The sequence below is a fragment of the Mus pahari genome, chromosome 10 (assembly GCF_900095145.1).
Source record: "Mus pahari chromosome 10, PAHARI_EIJ_v1.1, whole genome shotgun sequence".
NCBI lineage: Eukaryota > Metazoa > Chordata > Mammalia > Rodentia > Muridae > Mus > Mus pahari.
The window spans coordinates 57,779,679-57,793,790 of record NC_034599.1 but is presented as its reverse complement, the minus strand read 5'-3'; the positions used below and the strand labels follow the sequence as shown (position 1 = coordinate 57,793,790).

General features: G+C 43.1%; 1 protein-coding gene across 1 annotated transcript in view; it reads left to right on the top strand.

Annotated features, from left to right (window-relative positions):
• Pias1 (protein inhibitor of activated STAT 1) overlaps positions 1 to 9,917 on the top strand; it is a 101,493-nt gene extending 91,576 nt beyond the window's left edge. The window contains exons 12-14 of the mRNA XM_021206424.1: positions 4,367 to 4,509; positions 6,808 to 6,845; positions 9,382 to 9,917. Of these exons, the coding sequence (XP_021062083.1) occupies positions 4,367 to 4,509; positions 6,808 to 6,845; positions 9,382 to 9,675 (475 nt within the window). The 3' untranslated portion in view covers positions 9,676 to 9,917. The remainder of the gene's footprint in view (positions 1 to 4,366; positions 4,510 to 6,807; positions 6,846 to 9,381) is intronic.
• Positions 9,918 to 14,112: the final 4,195 nt, after the last annotated feature.

The window sequence follows — 14,112 nt, the reverse complement described above, 5'->3', positions numbered from 1 at the left end:
AAGGAAGGAAGGAAGGAAGGAAGGAAGGAAGGAAGGAAGGAAGGAAGGAAGGAAGGAAGGGGAGAGAGAGAGGGAGAGGGAGAGAGAGAGAGATTTGAGGTGTTCCTTTCAGGATCTGTTTACAGACATACAGTCATTGTCCAGTTTTAGTCGGGTAGCAGCCATCTTGTTGGGAGTGTGTGCCACATGAGCATAAACCAATAGCTCATGCCCCTCCCCCAGTGGGCTTGTTCAGTGTAGACAGTCCAGTTCTTCCTGTGAACTCTGACCTTCATGACCAGCTCAGACTTGGACAGAACAGTGCTCAGCTACCTTCGTTAGCTCTTGGGAAACAGAGGACAACTGATGTTCTCTGAATGTGAGGAGGCCTAATAAAGTGCCGTCCACAGCTCCTGTCTGGGTCAAAACCCACAAAGATTAGACTTCATTTTTGCTGCTTGTAGGTTTTAGAACACTAGCTAAAAACTGGAACCTACTTGCTGTAAAATGAATTCAAGTAGAGCACTTACAGTGGAAAGCTGGACACACCAGGTCATTGAAGTTGGCTGCAGACATGTGTGAGGTGCAGAAAAGAACTGCAATGACGGGCTTTCCTGAAGTAGCCGTCTTTTGAAGACTTGTCTATATTTCCCAGGAGCCTCCCATCATGTTGTACCTTGGAGCTGGGATTTGTAGCACATGTTTATAACCCCATCACTCATAAGACTGTTTGGGGCCAGCCTGAACTAGATGGCATACTGTCCAATAATAATAGTAGTCATAGTAGTGAAGATGACATTGATGATGATAATAATGATGATGATGATTGAGTGGGACCGCCTGCGGCCCCACCTGAACCGGGGTCCTCCTGAAAGGCGAGCTGGGGCTGAAAGAAAATAGATGGTGAAAAAGGAAATGTGGCTAAGACAAAGTTTTCTGATCTAAGCCCACAAGTTTAATAAATTTCAGAGTTTATAAAGAGGGGAAAATCCATCCCCCGCCACCGGGTTATTGGGGCCTCTCATACAGGTGAGAGCCTGTAGGTGGATCTTGAGAATGTTGTCTCTGGAACATCTAAAAGTCTTCTCAGCAGGCAGTGGCAACTGCTTTGAAAGGTTCATCAGCTAGTGGATGGAACACAGGGCCCCCAATGGAGGAGCTAGAGAAAGTACCCAAGGAGCTGTAGGGGCTGCAACCCTGTAAGTGGAACAACAATATGAACTAACCAGTACCCCCTGAGCTCGTGTCTCTAGCTGCATATGTAGCAGAAGATGACCTAATCGGCCATCACTGGGAAGAGAGGCCCCTTGGTCTTGTAAACTTTATATGCCCCAGCACAGGGGAAGGCCAGGGCCAAGAAGTGGGAGTGGGTGGGTAGGGGAGCAGGGGTGGGGGGTGGGGTATAGGGAACTTTCCGGATAGCATTTGAAATGTAAATAAAGAAAATAATAATATAAAATAAATAAGAAAGGTGACTGCTTTGAAGAGCAGCGGCAGGTGCAAACAGTAGGTCGGAAGGGACCACCCCAGGGGGTCCTGTGCTAGTGGCAGTGAGATCTGAACCAGCCTGCTTCAAAGCTGAAGGGAGGCAACAATGATGATGATGATTTCAATGTAGTAAGTGTTCTGTAGAACCTAGAGACCCAAATGGAATGCTTAGGTGGCACATAAGTCCTATGACACATGAGGGACAAAAATGTGACCTTGGTGGATCTGGATATCTGCAGCCTCCCAAAGAAATCAGGAGACAACTGTATTGTTACATTTTTGTGCCATAATTGCAAAATTAAGATACGTTCTTTTTTTAAAAATGACACTTTCTAAAAACAAGTATATAAATACTCTAGAGTTAATTTTACGGCTGTCAAAATAGTCATATGTGAACTCTGCAATATATTTACTATCTTTTTTTTTTAAATCAGGAAAACTTTGGAGTCTTTAGAAATCTAATATTTTTTCTTTGAATATTTATTATAATTCTTCCCAAAATAACTCTGATTATTATGTTTGGAAAATTATATTAATTGCATTAACTACTTCCCTGAATTTGCCCATGATAAATTGAGCCTAAATACAGCTCTGCAAAGGCCAGAGCCTTCTCTGTGGATATGTAGATAAAACCTGGATGTCTCCAGCATTTTAAAATAATGGCTGCATCTGCAGCGCTATAAGTGTTCACAGTGGCAACCAGCCGGTAGCTGTAACACGGAGCCCAGCAGGTCGTTTGCTGCTGTGCATGATAGCAAGGAAATGCTTGAGAGCATTCACAAATAGAAAGACAGGCAGCCATCCACAATTGGAAAGAATCAGGCACTGTAGCACCTTGCTGAGTGTTCTGTTCACCCAGAAGTTCCATACTGTTTGCTAGACTGGGGTGTGTGAAGACAAGCAGTCGGCTGCTTTCTCCTGTTAGAATCTCCTAAGCATAAACAAGGACACCGCTAAGGAACATGGCGTTTTCTAGAGGCTTACATTCACATTGATTGAAACACTCTGTGCAGCACCTGAGAGTGTCTTATGCTTACTATTCCATTTAGAAACGTATAGTGCATACTCATAATTAGGATTCTGTTCTTGTGTCATTTGAAGTACTCTACCATTAAATTTGTACCTCTACCTACAAGTACCTGACATGGAGTATTGGAAATAAAAGATACATCTGGGAATGTGGTTCACTGGATAAAGTACTGGCTATAAAAGCATGATGACTCCCCAGATTCTGTGTAAGGCCAGATAAAGTACCATGCAGACAGAAGGCAGACAGAGACCGGAGAAGCACTGAAACTCATAAGCCATCTGGCCCAGCGTATCCATGAGTAGTGCAGCGATAGGCAGGGGAAGCTGTTCTCCTCCCTCCGTGTGTATGCATGCTGGAGCACCCGTGTACTACACTAGTGCACAAACACACACTGTGCATTCGAAGTGAAGATGCCTGTATTCCTCCCTTTCTCATTACTTTGTTTTCCTTTGTGCCTGTTGGCCTTACATGGTTAGGGGTTGTATTGAGTGGTGCATAAACTTTCTTAGGACTGTCATAACTCTTTCAAAGTCAGTTCTTCCTTTCTTTCTTCTTTTTCCTTTCATTTTGTTTGGGGTGGTTTTTATTTTTGGTTTTGTTTTGTTTTTTTGTTTTGTTGGGTTGGGTTGGGTTGGGTTGGGTTTGGTGTGGTTTTGGCATTTTGAGACAGGGTTTCTCTGTGTAGCCCTGACTATCCTGGAACTCACTTTGTAGACCAGGCTGGCCTCAAACTCAGAGATCCACCTGCCTCTGCCTCCCAAGTGCTGGGATTAAAGGCGTGTGCCACCACAGCCTGGCTGTCCTTTTTCCTTAAGGGAAGGAAGGAGACAGATTTGGCATCTGGCTGATAAGCCTGCCTGTGCTTTTCTGGAGTTCCTTTTTCCCTTCAGTTCAGCCATTACTTCTTAGCACCTCTCCCCCTCCTTTATACTTTGGGACACTTCAGTGCCTTGTCTGCTGCTTTGATTGGCTTCAACAGCCCTCTTATTTGACTATACTGATAGCTAAACTAGATGCTGGGTGCACCAAAGTCACTCCAGAGTTCACTCTGAGCAAGCTCATAAGTCAGCTTTCTTCTCAGTGCTCAGCTTGCTGCATTGTCCTAGTTATCTCTATTTTCCTTACCAAGGTTTCTTAGTCAGGGTTTCTATTGCTGGCATGAAACATGACAAAAGAGCAAGTTGGCAGCCTGTAGCACCTGTGTACTACACTAGGGCACAAACACAGGCAGGGAGAGGGTTTGTTGGCTTACACTTCCACAGCACTGTTGGATCATCTAAGGATTTTGGGGTAGACACTCAAACAGAGCAGGAACCTGGAGGCAGGAGCTGATGCCCTCCATAGAGGAGTTGTGCTTACTGCCTTACTCAGCCTGGTTTTTAACCAATCACTATTTAAGAAAATGCTTTCCAGGCTTGCCCAGGACTACAGAGGCACTCTCTCCTCTCAGGTCAGATGACTGTGCACAAAGAGTATCCCTAGATTGTCACTCCCTACCCCATTCTGCACCTCCTTAGACAGGACCACAGTTGCCTTTGTCAGGAATACCTTCCACCCGTGTCCAACATGGTAACTCGGCTGGGTGTCGCTCCTGCGTTCTCAGAGTCAAGGATAGAGATCTAAGGACTGTGTGGACTGCATGAATGGTCTTACCATAGCATCTCTGATTCTCCTTACAGTGTCTGCAAACACTACCACAAGCCTAAATTAGTTCTTACCATTGACTTTACTTTTTGTTTGTTTCTTTGGGTTTTTTTGTTATTGTTCTTAATTTTTTATCATAAAAAGTAGGACTTATTGTGGGATACAATTGCATTTGCTAAACTGTTAAAGTGACTATTAAATTTTCTGAACATTTCTTTCCCACAGCATTTTAAGTCTTCCTCATCAAGCCTCGCCTGTGTCCCGCACCCCAAGCCTTCCTGCTGTAGATACAAGCTACATCAACACCTCCCTCATCCAGGACTACAGGCACCCTTTCCACATGACGCCCATGCCTTATGACTTACAAGGTGAGTTCCTGCTCCTTTGCTGTGTTACACAAGCTGAGGAGTGTCTTCACTCTGAGTGGCTGCAGTCTGGGGATGGGAGCGTAGGGGAAAGTGAGTATAGGGAGAACATAGCTTTGGGTCTTCATGGTACCTTCCTCAGTAGCCAGCGCTCACTGCTCTGGAAATACTGGGCAGTGGGTTTGAGGCATTGTGAGTTTCCAGTACTCCATAAGCTGTTGGCATACTTACTGTATGTGGTCTTCAGTTTGGTGGAAGTGAGTGTTGCGTTTTGTTCTTTGATGATGGCTGCATGTAACAGATACTGTGTGTGACTGTGTTGTATTACAAGAGATGGTCTTACTGGATAGTCCTGGTTTGGGCCTGAAGTTCTCCATATAATATCTCTCCAGACTGGCCTCAAACTTGCTGTCATCCTCCTGCCTCTGCCTTCTAAGAGCTAGGATATTAGGCATGCACTGTATTGTGAAGGTTCTGCATGCCATGGCACACATGGAGAACTGAGGACAGCCTGCAGGAATTCATTTTCCTTCCACCATGTGATCTTAGGGATCAAAGTCAGGTCATCAACTTTGGTAACAAGAACCTTCACCCACTGGACATCTTGTCAGCACTGTTTTATTGTCTTATAAGTAGTGACAATTTGAGACATTTAAAATTTTTAAGCCTGGCGTGGTGGCGCATGCCTTTAATCCCAGCACTCGAGAGGCAGGGGCAGGCGGATTTCTGAGTTTGAAGCCAGCCTGGTCTACAGAGTGAGTTCCAGGACAGCCAGAGCTACACAGAGAAACCCTGTCTCGAAAAACAAAACAAAAAAGAAAAAAGAAAAAAAAATTAACTTGTTTCTTTTGAACCTTACCCTCCTTTTTTTTTTTTTTTTTGAGATGGTCTTTTTATGTAGTCCTGCTTTGCCTCAAACTCATAGATATTTATCAGCCAGTATATACTGTCATGCACAGACTCATCTTTTTTTTAAAAAAAAAAGTTTGATATATCAGTACATTCATTTATATCTCAAAAAGAATTTCAACTATAGATGTATCTTTATGACTAGTGGCTTATGGACCAATCATTTAACTTCCCAGAGGCAGGGTACTCTGAACAGTTTTCTAGACAGCTCTACTTTCCTATTTGCACACATGCATCACTGTCGCTCCATCCTGGAGGACTCTCTTCTGCTGTGGATGGGAATGGTTGCCAGCACCTTGCATTGCTGGTGTACTCAGGGTTGGATGTCAGCACGAGGCCATTGGTTTTCTTGCTCTAATGTTAACATTATTTAAGTTAGGAAGGGTCTGCTTAGAGCCAGGAATTAGAGTCGGGCTTTTTGTGATGCCACCAGACACTTATTTTTAAAGACAGGGTCTCCTATATCTCAGGTTCAACTGCCTCTTCCTCCTGAATATGAGGAGTAAGGGCATGTGCCACCGTGCCTAGCCATACGGACACCCTTGGGCTTCAATCTGGACTAGATGACGGGAAGGAAACACTTTGACAAGGAGAATTAAAAGCTTTGCAATAATCTGTGTGTCTCTTAAATTTTTACCTGTAAAGTCAAACCAAAAGTCATGAAATGCCCTAAGAGGCACTTGTGTGGAGTGTAACTGGATGGAAAGATAGCTTAAGGGTATAGCTCAGTGTGTAGCACGGTTGCCAGGTGTACATAAGATGATGGGTTTGAGTTCTAGTACCAGATCAACTGAACATGTTAGGTAGGATGTGCCTGCAGTCCCAGCACTCAAGAGATGAAGACTTGATTAAGAAGTCCCAAGTCAGCCTGCTCTACACGAGATTCCATCTAAGCAAACAGACAGGCAGGCAAACAAACAAACAAACAAACAAATAAATAAATAAATAAATAGTTACTTTGGGGGGTTGAATAAGAGCTAGGTATTGTTGCCAAAACTTAGGTTTTGTCCTTCATAGTCTACAGGTGGAAGTGCCGTAGAACCCTCAGCTTGACTTCTCATGGTTTTCTATTTGTTCTTTGGTTTGTTTGTTTGTTTTGGTAGGTTTTTGTTGGTGGTGGTTGTTGGTGGTGGTGGTTGAGACAACCTTTCGATTTCGCTTTAGCAGGCCTAGAAGTTGCTGTGTAGACCAGGCCAGCATCTTAACTAAGAAATCTGTCTCCTTCTGCCTCCTTCAAGTTCTGGAATTAAAGGTGTGCGACGTCAGCCCTTGTGGTTAAATAGGAATGCAGAGGGCCTGGGCTGTAGGACTAAAGTGCAGGATATTTAGAAAGATTTGCTTTTCCTTTTTGTTGTTTTTTTCTCTGAGATCATTTTTTTTTTCTTTCCACAGGATTAGATTTCTTTCCTTTCTTATCAGGAGACAATCAGGTATGTTATTGTGAAAATAATCTACTTCTTTAATTGTATATTAAAATATCTAAAAGTATAATACATAGCCAGAAGAAAGAATGAATTTCCTTAGAAAATAGAGCGCATGTACCCATGGTTGCTCCGTCTGTACGAATTTAAATAAAAGCATTATTCATCTCCCTCCACCCTCAGCATAGGGTAAAGACAGTGACTGCCTGCTGATTTCTCGGTACTGTTGTATAAAGACAGACACAGGGCAGTGAGTCGTGGAACGATGTATGAGAATGTCCTGGTGCCCAGGGCAGTATAGCTGCTATAGCCTGTGTTGCTACTGCATTGCCAGTGGTATGTTTGATACATAGAGTTGTGTGCAGTCTGTGAGTACTTGATATTGGTAGCAAGATCTATTGACTTTCATTTATGCAGTATGCTATGCTTCCTCATACTATGTTTATTGCATCTTCTCCCATGCTTGATTGTAGCTCATATCGTTTTGTTCATCTCAGTCCCTAAATGTACAAAATGAGTTACTAAAAGGCCATATCTAATGACCTGGATACAAAATTAAAAGTGATGAAGGAGTATGGAAGGAAGCAGTCAGTGATTCTTATCCACCAGTCAGGCTGTCCTATTGCACCAGAGCTACAGACTTGAAAAGCAAGAACAAAGTGGAAGAAGTCTCATCGGAAACAGACAAACACAGATTAAGAAAGGCCTGCTTCAGCCATAGAAAAGTGGCTAAGGACATGGACTAAGGACCAGACACAGAAACTCCTCCCTCTCAGTACTGTAGTTGTCACTGTCAAAGCAGTAACCGGGCCGCTGTCCAGAATGCCCTCCTGGGCTTCATGCCAGCAAGCTAAAGCACTGACTGAAGAGTAGCAAACTTTGTAAGAAGATGTGCATTGGTGATGATGCCTGCTCGTGTACATCCTTTCGTGCCTGGGTCAGGGTGGTGGTCTTGTTCCAACAGCATAACTCTGACCCAACCAATAAGTCAAGGAGGGTTTTGGTTTGGTTTTTTTTTTGTTTGTTTGTTTTTTTTTTTAGGGTTTCATACATGAGTATACTTTATTTACATTATTTCCATCCATTTCTTTCCCTCCTTCAGCTCCTCCTATTGTCCTGTATATGCACTTTTAATTTTTTATTACTATTGCACACATGGTGTTGCTTGGTGTAACATAGCACGTATTTGGAAGTCTAAGGACAGCTGTGTGGAGTCAGCCCACCTCTGTATGCGCTCCACCCATTGATCTTAAATAGTTGGGCTACACAGCAAGCACTTTTATCTGCAGAGCCACCATGCTGGCTGATCGAAGAGATTTAGTGGCCTTTGGGACCCACTGCCCAAGTAGGACCTTTGTCTAAGCTACACTGCCACAGAAACCCTGAGGAGTCCACAGACATCAGCCCCTTCAGATGCTTGAGAACAGGAACATCAGCAGAGGGCGTGTTTGTGGTGCGCTATTGACAAGTGCATCTCCTATGGACGGATAATCCAAGCAAGGCCCACAGCATGTTCTGAGGAATGGGCACCTGCTTAGCATGAACCCTAGTAGGTCATCAGGGATCCAGAAGCAGGCATTGTCCCTATCCTGAAAACCTTCCGGGAAACAAGATGTGGCTAGTAGACTGATTCTAACCTCCCTGGCCTGCATAGACCTGAGGGTGTGTATGTGGGATGAGTTTGTCTTTTTAGCAAAATACATAACTATTGCATAGCCATATGGTGTATTCATGTTTTAAGTAGTGTTATAGAGAATTAAGTAGTCAGAAGCCTAAGATTTAATGGTTAATGGGGGAGACATTTTCTTCAGTGATATTACCACTGGTAAGTTGTCTGTGCTCTGTAAGCAACACTGAATAAACTTTGGGACACATACATGTTTGAAGTGGACTGTTGGAAAAAGGAAGAAGATCAGCTGGAGGGAGAGAAAACAAGAGAAAATAGTAGAAGCGGTTATGATTAAAAGACATATACAATGTTAGAACTCATTGTGTTTAATTAGTATGTTATAAACGTTTTAAAACAAAGTAAAATTGATATGTAACTGTGGTTAATTAAAGAAAGATAGCTTTGGGATTTTGTTTTTTAATAAATGTAGAATGGCACAGAGTGCTGGTAAAGCCCACATAGTGCACAGATCTGTCCTCAGCCCTCACAGCCACTCCACAGTGCTCCCTGACCCGGAGAGACTTGCAGAAGCAGGCTGCACCAAGCTGCAGCCCCAGCCAGGAGCAGCTGAGCAGCTGGGAGACAGTTCTCTAGCTGAACTTGCCGTTGGAAATGTGGGATGTATCCTTCCTACTGCTTCTGAACACCTCAGAAATAGAGGGCTAAGACCTGCATGCAATACAAACTACATGCACACACAATCAGAAATGTCATTCCAGTTTCAGATACCATGCCAAAGCGCTCTCAGTAATAGTGCCCAGTCGTTTACTACAGAATGTGTTGTCACTTGAGGAGCCTTGCTCTGCTGAGAAGAGTACACCGAGGTGCGAGGTGCGTCTGATTGTAACCGAGTGTTTTGTCTCTGGTCCCTCCTAGCATTACAACACCTCCCTGCTTGCCGCAGCGGCAGCGGCGGTCTCAGATGACCAGGACCTCCTGCACTCCTCCCGGTTTTTCCCGTATACCTCCTCGCAGATGTTTCTCGATCAGCTAAGTGCAGGAGGGAGCGCTTCTCTGCCAGCCACCAATGGAAGCAGTGGCGGCAGCAACAGCAGCCTTGTGTCTTCCAACAGTCTGAGGGAGAGCCATGGCCATGGCGTGGCCAGCAGGAGCAGCGCAGACACAGCGTCCATCTTTGGCATCATACCAGACATTATCTCATTGGACTGACGCTCTCACCCACTGCTCCCACCCCATCCCAGATTAAATGACTTGGCAGAAGAGAACTCTATGCTCTGTTTTACTTTATCCTGTTTAGAAAAGTATACAAGCGTGGTTTTTTTTTCCTTTTTTTTAGGGAAAAAAAAATTAAAAGAAATGTACAGAGAACAAAACTATATTTTCAGTTTTACTTTTGTATATAAATCTAAGACTGCCTGTCTGATAAAACACTTGTTTAAAAAAAAAGAAAAAGAAAAGAAAAAACAAGCACCCACAAACCTTCAGTTCATTTTTTCTGGATTCTGAAGACGTCACCATTTGTCCTATGGTTTGGGTTTTATTTTACTTCAATGGCATTATCTTTCTTGCAATAATGGAAACAATTGCATGTATGAGGTTTAAATTGTGGGCTTTGTTGTGGGGAAGGGTTTGGAATAGCTTTGATTTCCATTTTTTAAAAGTGACAGACTTGGATTCTGTTTGTGTGTGCGTGGGTTTTGCCAGCCTTAAGTTATGAGCCTCGTCTATCTCACTGCATATCCTTTGTTTTCAGGACAGAGCTCATGTGCGTGCGTGCGTGCGTGCGTCTGTGCGCAAGAGCGCCTGTGTACCTGTGTGTACTGTTCTGTCGTCACTCTCCCCTCCTCAGTTTGCATTTGGTTATTATCACTCTTGTGTGAGCATCTTTCTCAACTCTTCCTAGGTGCATGTTCTCCATCCCAGATCCTGTGTGATCTGCTGTCTACCCTCTACGAGTGTGTTTCCCAGAAGTGCTGGAGCAAACGCTGCCTGGATGCGCAGTCTGTGGGCAGGCCCTCGAATGACAATACACTTCTGTTAATTATAAATCTGAATTGCCAGTATTCTGTATGTAAGCCAAGGCTGTGAGCACTTGCATTTTGGCAACAGGGTAACAAGTTTTCCTTGAGGATCTTCATACCAAAATGGAATGTGAAAGAGCCCCGAAGCCCCGTGGGGTGTGGAGTGAGTGCCATTTGCAGCTGGCAAAGAACGTTCCATTCCACCGAAAGAAAAGAAGGAAGGAAAGAAAGAATTGGTTATCCTAAAGTTAACAGTACAGCGCAGCCCACATGTGGATCCATACCAAATCTATATGATAAACAGTTGAAACTCAAAAATAACCTTGGTTATTTTGGTTTTCTGTCTCTGAGTATACTTCCTTTCTTAGCCATGTTTTTTCCTTCACCTTTAGTGGCAAGCATGACATAGGAAGCCTTTTTTTTTTTTTTAAATTCAAGAATCAATTGGTCTTACCTATTCTCAGTAGCAGAATATGTAAATATGTTAAAATTGCCTTCAGGAGGTGATTAAGGGTCAAAGGAAGGAAAAAATACTTCTCATACTTGAGAGTCAGCAGAGAAGAAAGCGTACTCTTACAGTGGGGGATAGGTGGCAGCTGATGGAGGATGCAGGTTTAACTGCAGAGAGCCAGGGCATGCCATCGCCAGCTCCTACACTGGCTTTTATGTTCCACCTTCATGTTCTCAGAGTTGGGGAAGGACCATCTATGTGTGTAGTAAACTTGTTTTTAAGCCTTGCATCCATAACAGAAGGACCGGTATGAATCCAGGTAGAAGTCAAGGTGACTGTGTCTTCAGTTCTATAATAAAGGAAGTGGTTCACATGACAGTGTGGCATCTAAAAATAATATCTGTTTTATAGTCTCTCTGCTACTAAAATGTCGACTTGAATTTTTGAAAAAAGTTGGTGTTGATGTGTATTTGTGTGTGTGTGTGTGTGTGTGTGTATATATATGTATTTATATAAACAAGTGCGTGTGAGTAACATCATCGTCTTCCCCTACGCATGTGTGTTCCACACAGAAACGGCTGTTAGAGTCACAAAACAATTCGCAATAAAACAAGACATTTGTTGTCAGTTAAAACCAGAAATAGTTATGTTTTTAAATTCATCTGGTGTTATGAGTACATGTTCTACCATCTCTCATTACTGTATTAATTTAGACTCACTTCAGATACCATAGTTTGTATCTAAATTGGGATTATCGTGGAAATCACTAAAATTTTGAGGTGTTTCTATTAACATAGCAATAGGAAACATTATTTTAACTATCTGAGAAAATGAATAGTTTTCTTTGTCCTTGGTTTTGTTTGGGTGGTTTTGGTTTGGCTTGGTGTTGGTTACTGTTGTTAGCAGTTTTAGGATACTGATGCATAGTTTTTTGTTCTGATGCTGAATTACAAACTTAAAACAATCCAGTTTAAACCAGCTCTCCGTGTTCTTCATGCCAGTTATAGAGGGGTCACTTTCCTTCTGTGTCCTGCCTTGTACCAGCCTAAGGGGTGAGTGGGTAACTGGAGGAATAGGTGCCCTGTGGCTCTGGTCATGTCCCCACGGAAGCACAAGCCGCTTGGCTGTGTGTGTCCCTCCCACTTACAGAGGAGCTCACTTCCTCAGTGTTGGCTTTCTAACATGTCACACGTGGTCAAGTTCAGTCAGAGACTTTCACAACCCTGAGTAATTATTAGAGCCACACACCACTTTATCTCCTGCATTAAAAGAAAAAGTGCATGGTCACTTTGTCCCCTGTTGTTGTTTTTCCTTAGCCGGCCCTCACTCCCCAGCCCTGCCCACCTTGATTAACAGGCTGTGGACAAATAATGTTCTCAGCATCTTTCATTCAGCAAGTTGCCAGGAGCTCCTTCCTTAGTCTCTCCCTCTAGCATGTACACATGTGCTCTGTACAGCACTGTGTTCTATACAGTATTGTGTGTGTGCTCCTGTCTTTCTGTAAGCACACATCACCAATAAAGTAGCCATTCAACCAGGAGGGTGGAGGTGGCTTTTAATTTACCATGTGGGCATTACTGGACACATTTTTTAAAATATGAAACTTAACCATGCATACTTTGTTGACCAATTCATTTTGAGTATTAAAGTTGTTCCACTGCTAACTTGGATGTTATACATCTATAGTACTGACTTAAAGAATCACTAAAGTTTTGAAAAATGTGGGTTCTTTTGGTGGTGGTGGCGGTGGTGGTATATTTTTTTTTGTTGTTGTTGCTTTTTGTTCTTTTTTTCGGCCAATTTTTCTTTGAGACAAGTCTGTGGAACTGAATGAAAATATACCCTAATTAATTGTAAATGAATAAATGTAGAAAGAACCTAGTTTTTAAAGCAATTTCGATTTTAAATACATGAAACGTTCAGAATCTTCAGGACTCTTAAAGCACATTTGAATTTATTTTGGTAAGAGTTTTGTTTTGTGGATACACATTGAATTCTGTTTGTTTTTTAATTAAACGCAAAATGTAGATTTCAAGGAGGGAGGGAGAGTAGCCGGTGGTCCCAGAGCGCGCTGCTGCTGATTTATTAACAAAGGGGAAGATGTATATAAATAGATAAAGATTACCATAAATTCCATGAACTTAAATCTGTGATTCATTGCCTTAAGACTTTCTCTCTTAGAATTTCCATACCGCATGCCAAACCAGTAAAATGGCTTTTAAAAAATGTATAGTAAACCAATGTCAGTTTGTATAAAAGTACTAAGTGAAAATATTTATTACATGCATTGGAGAAAAGTTGTTTCCCTGTCGAATGTTACCTGTTTCTGTAGCGCTCTTTAGATGTAATAAAAGAGAAGCCTTCAGTTCATCTGTGTTCTGTAAAGTGCTACTCCTGGGCCCACAAAGGAACAGTCCCCATGAGAAAAGTACTGGTGCTGCGTGCTCCTGGGGCCCCTGTCACCCAGATATCCCAAAGCATGACAAGTAACTGCTACCTTCCTATCATGCTTTGAGACATTTCCTTATTGCTTTACAGCTCACCTTAAATTCTAAGGGTACTAGCTTATTTATCTGTCTGCTGTGCAAACACCACTCTTTATGGTGAGCAGCTAGGTGCTAGGAAAACTTGTTGGAATTTGAGGAATGCATAAGAGGCAGCCAAACCATCCCTGATACTGCTTTGTAAACCAGACTTGAGTGTGAGCTCACCCTGTCACCCATGACTAGAGCAGTGGGCAGGGAAGAACAGCCCAGGCCATGCAGACACCTGCTAGCCATGTGCTCTTTTCAGGCTGTGCTGGAGATCCCACTTAGCCGGATAGGACTCATAGAGTGTGCATTAAAACTACACTGGAGGCTGGGCGTCATGGCTCTCACCTTTAATCCCACCTTTGAGAGGCAGAGGCGGGTGGATATCTGAGATCAAGGCCAGTGTGGTCTGCAGAGCAAGTTCCAGAACAGCCAGGACTACACAGAGAAACCCTATATCTCAGGAAAAGCCAAGAAAAACAAACACAAAACCTATCCTGAAAGGCTGGAGGTGTTGGCAGAGTGCTTGCCTGACATGCATGGAACATTGTCCCCAGTGTCAAATAAAAGAGGCACAGTATACACCTGTCTTCTCAGCACTTTGGAGGTGGGGACAGGATCGAAGTGCAAGGGCATCCAAATT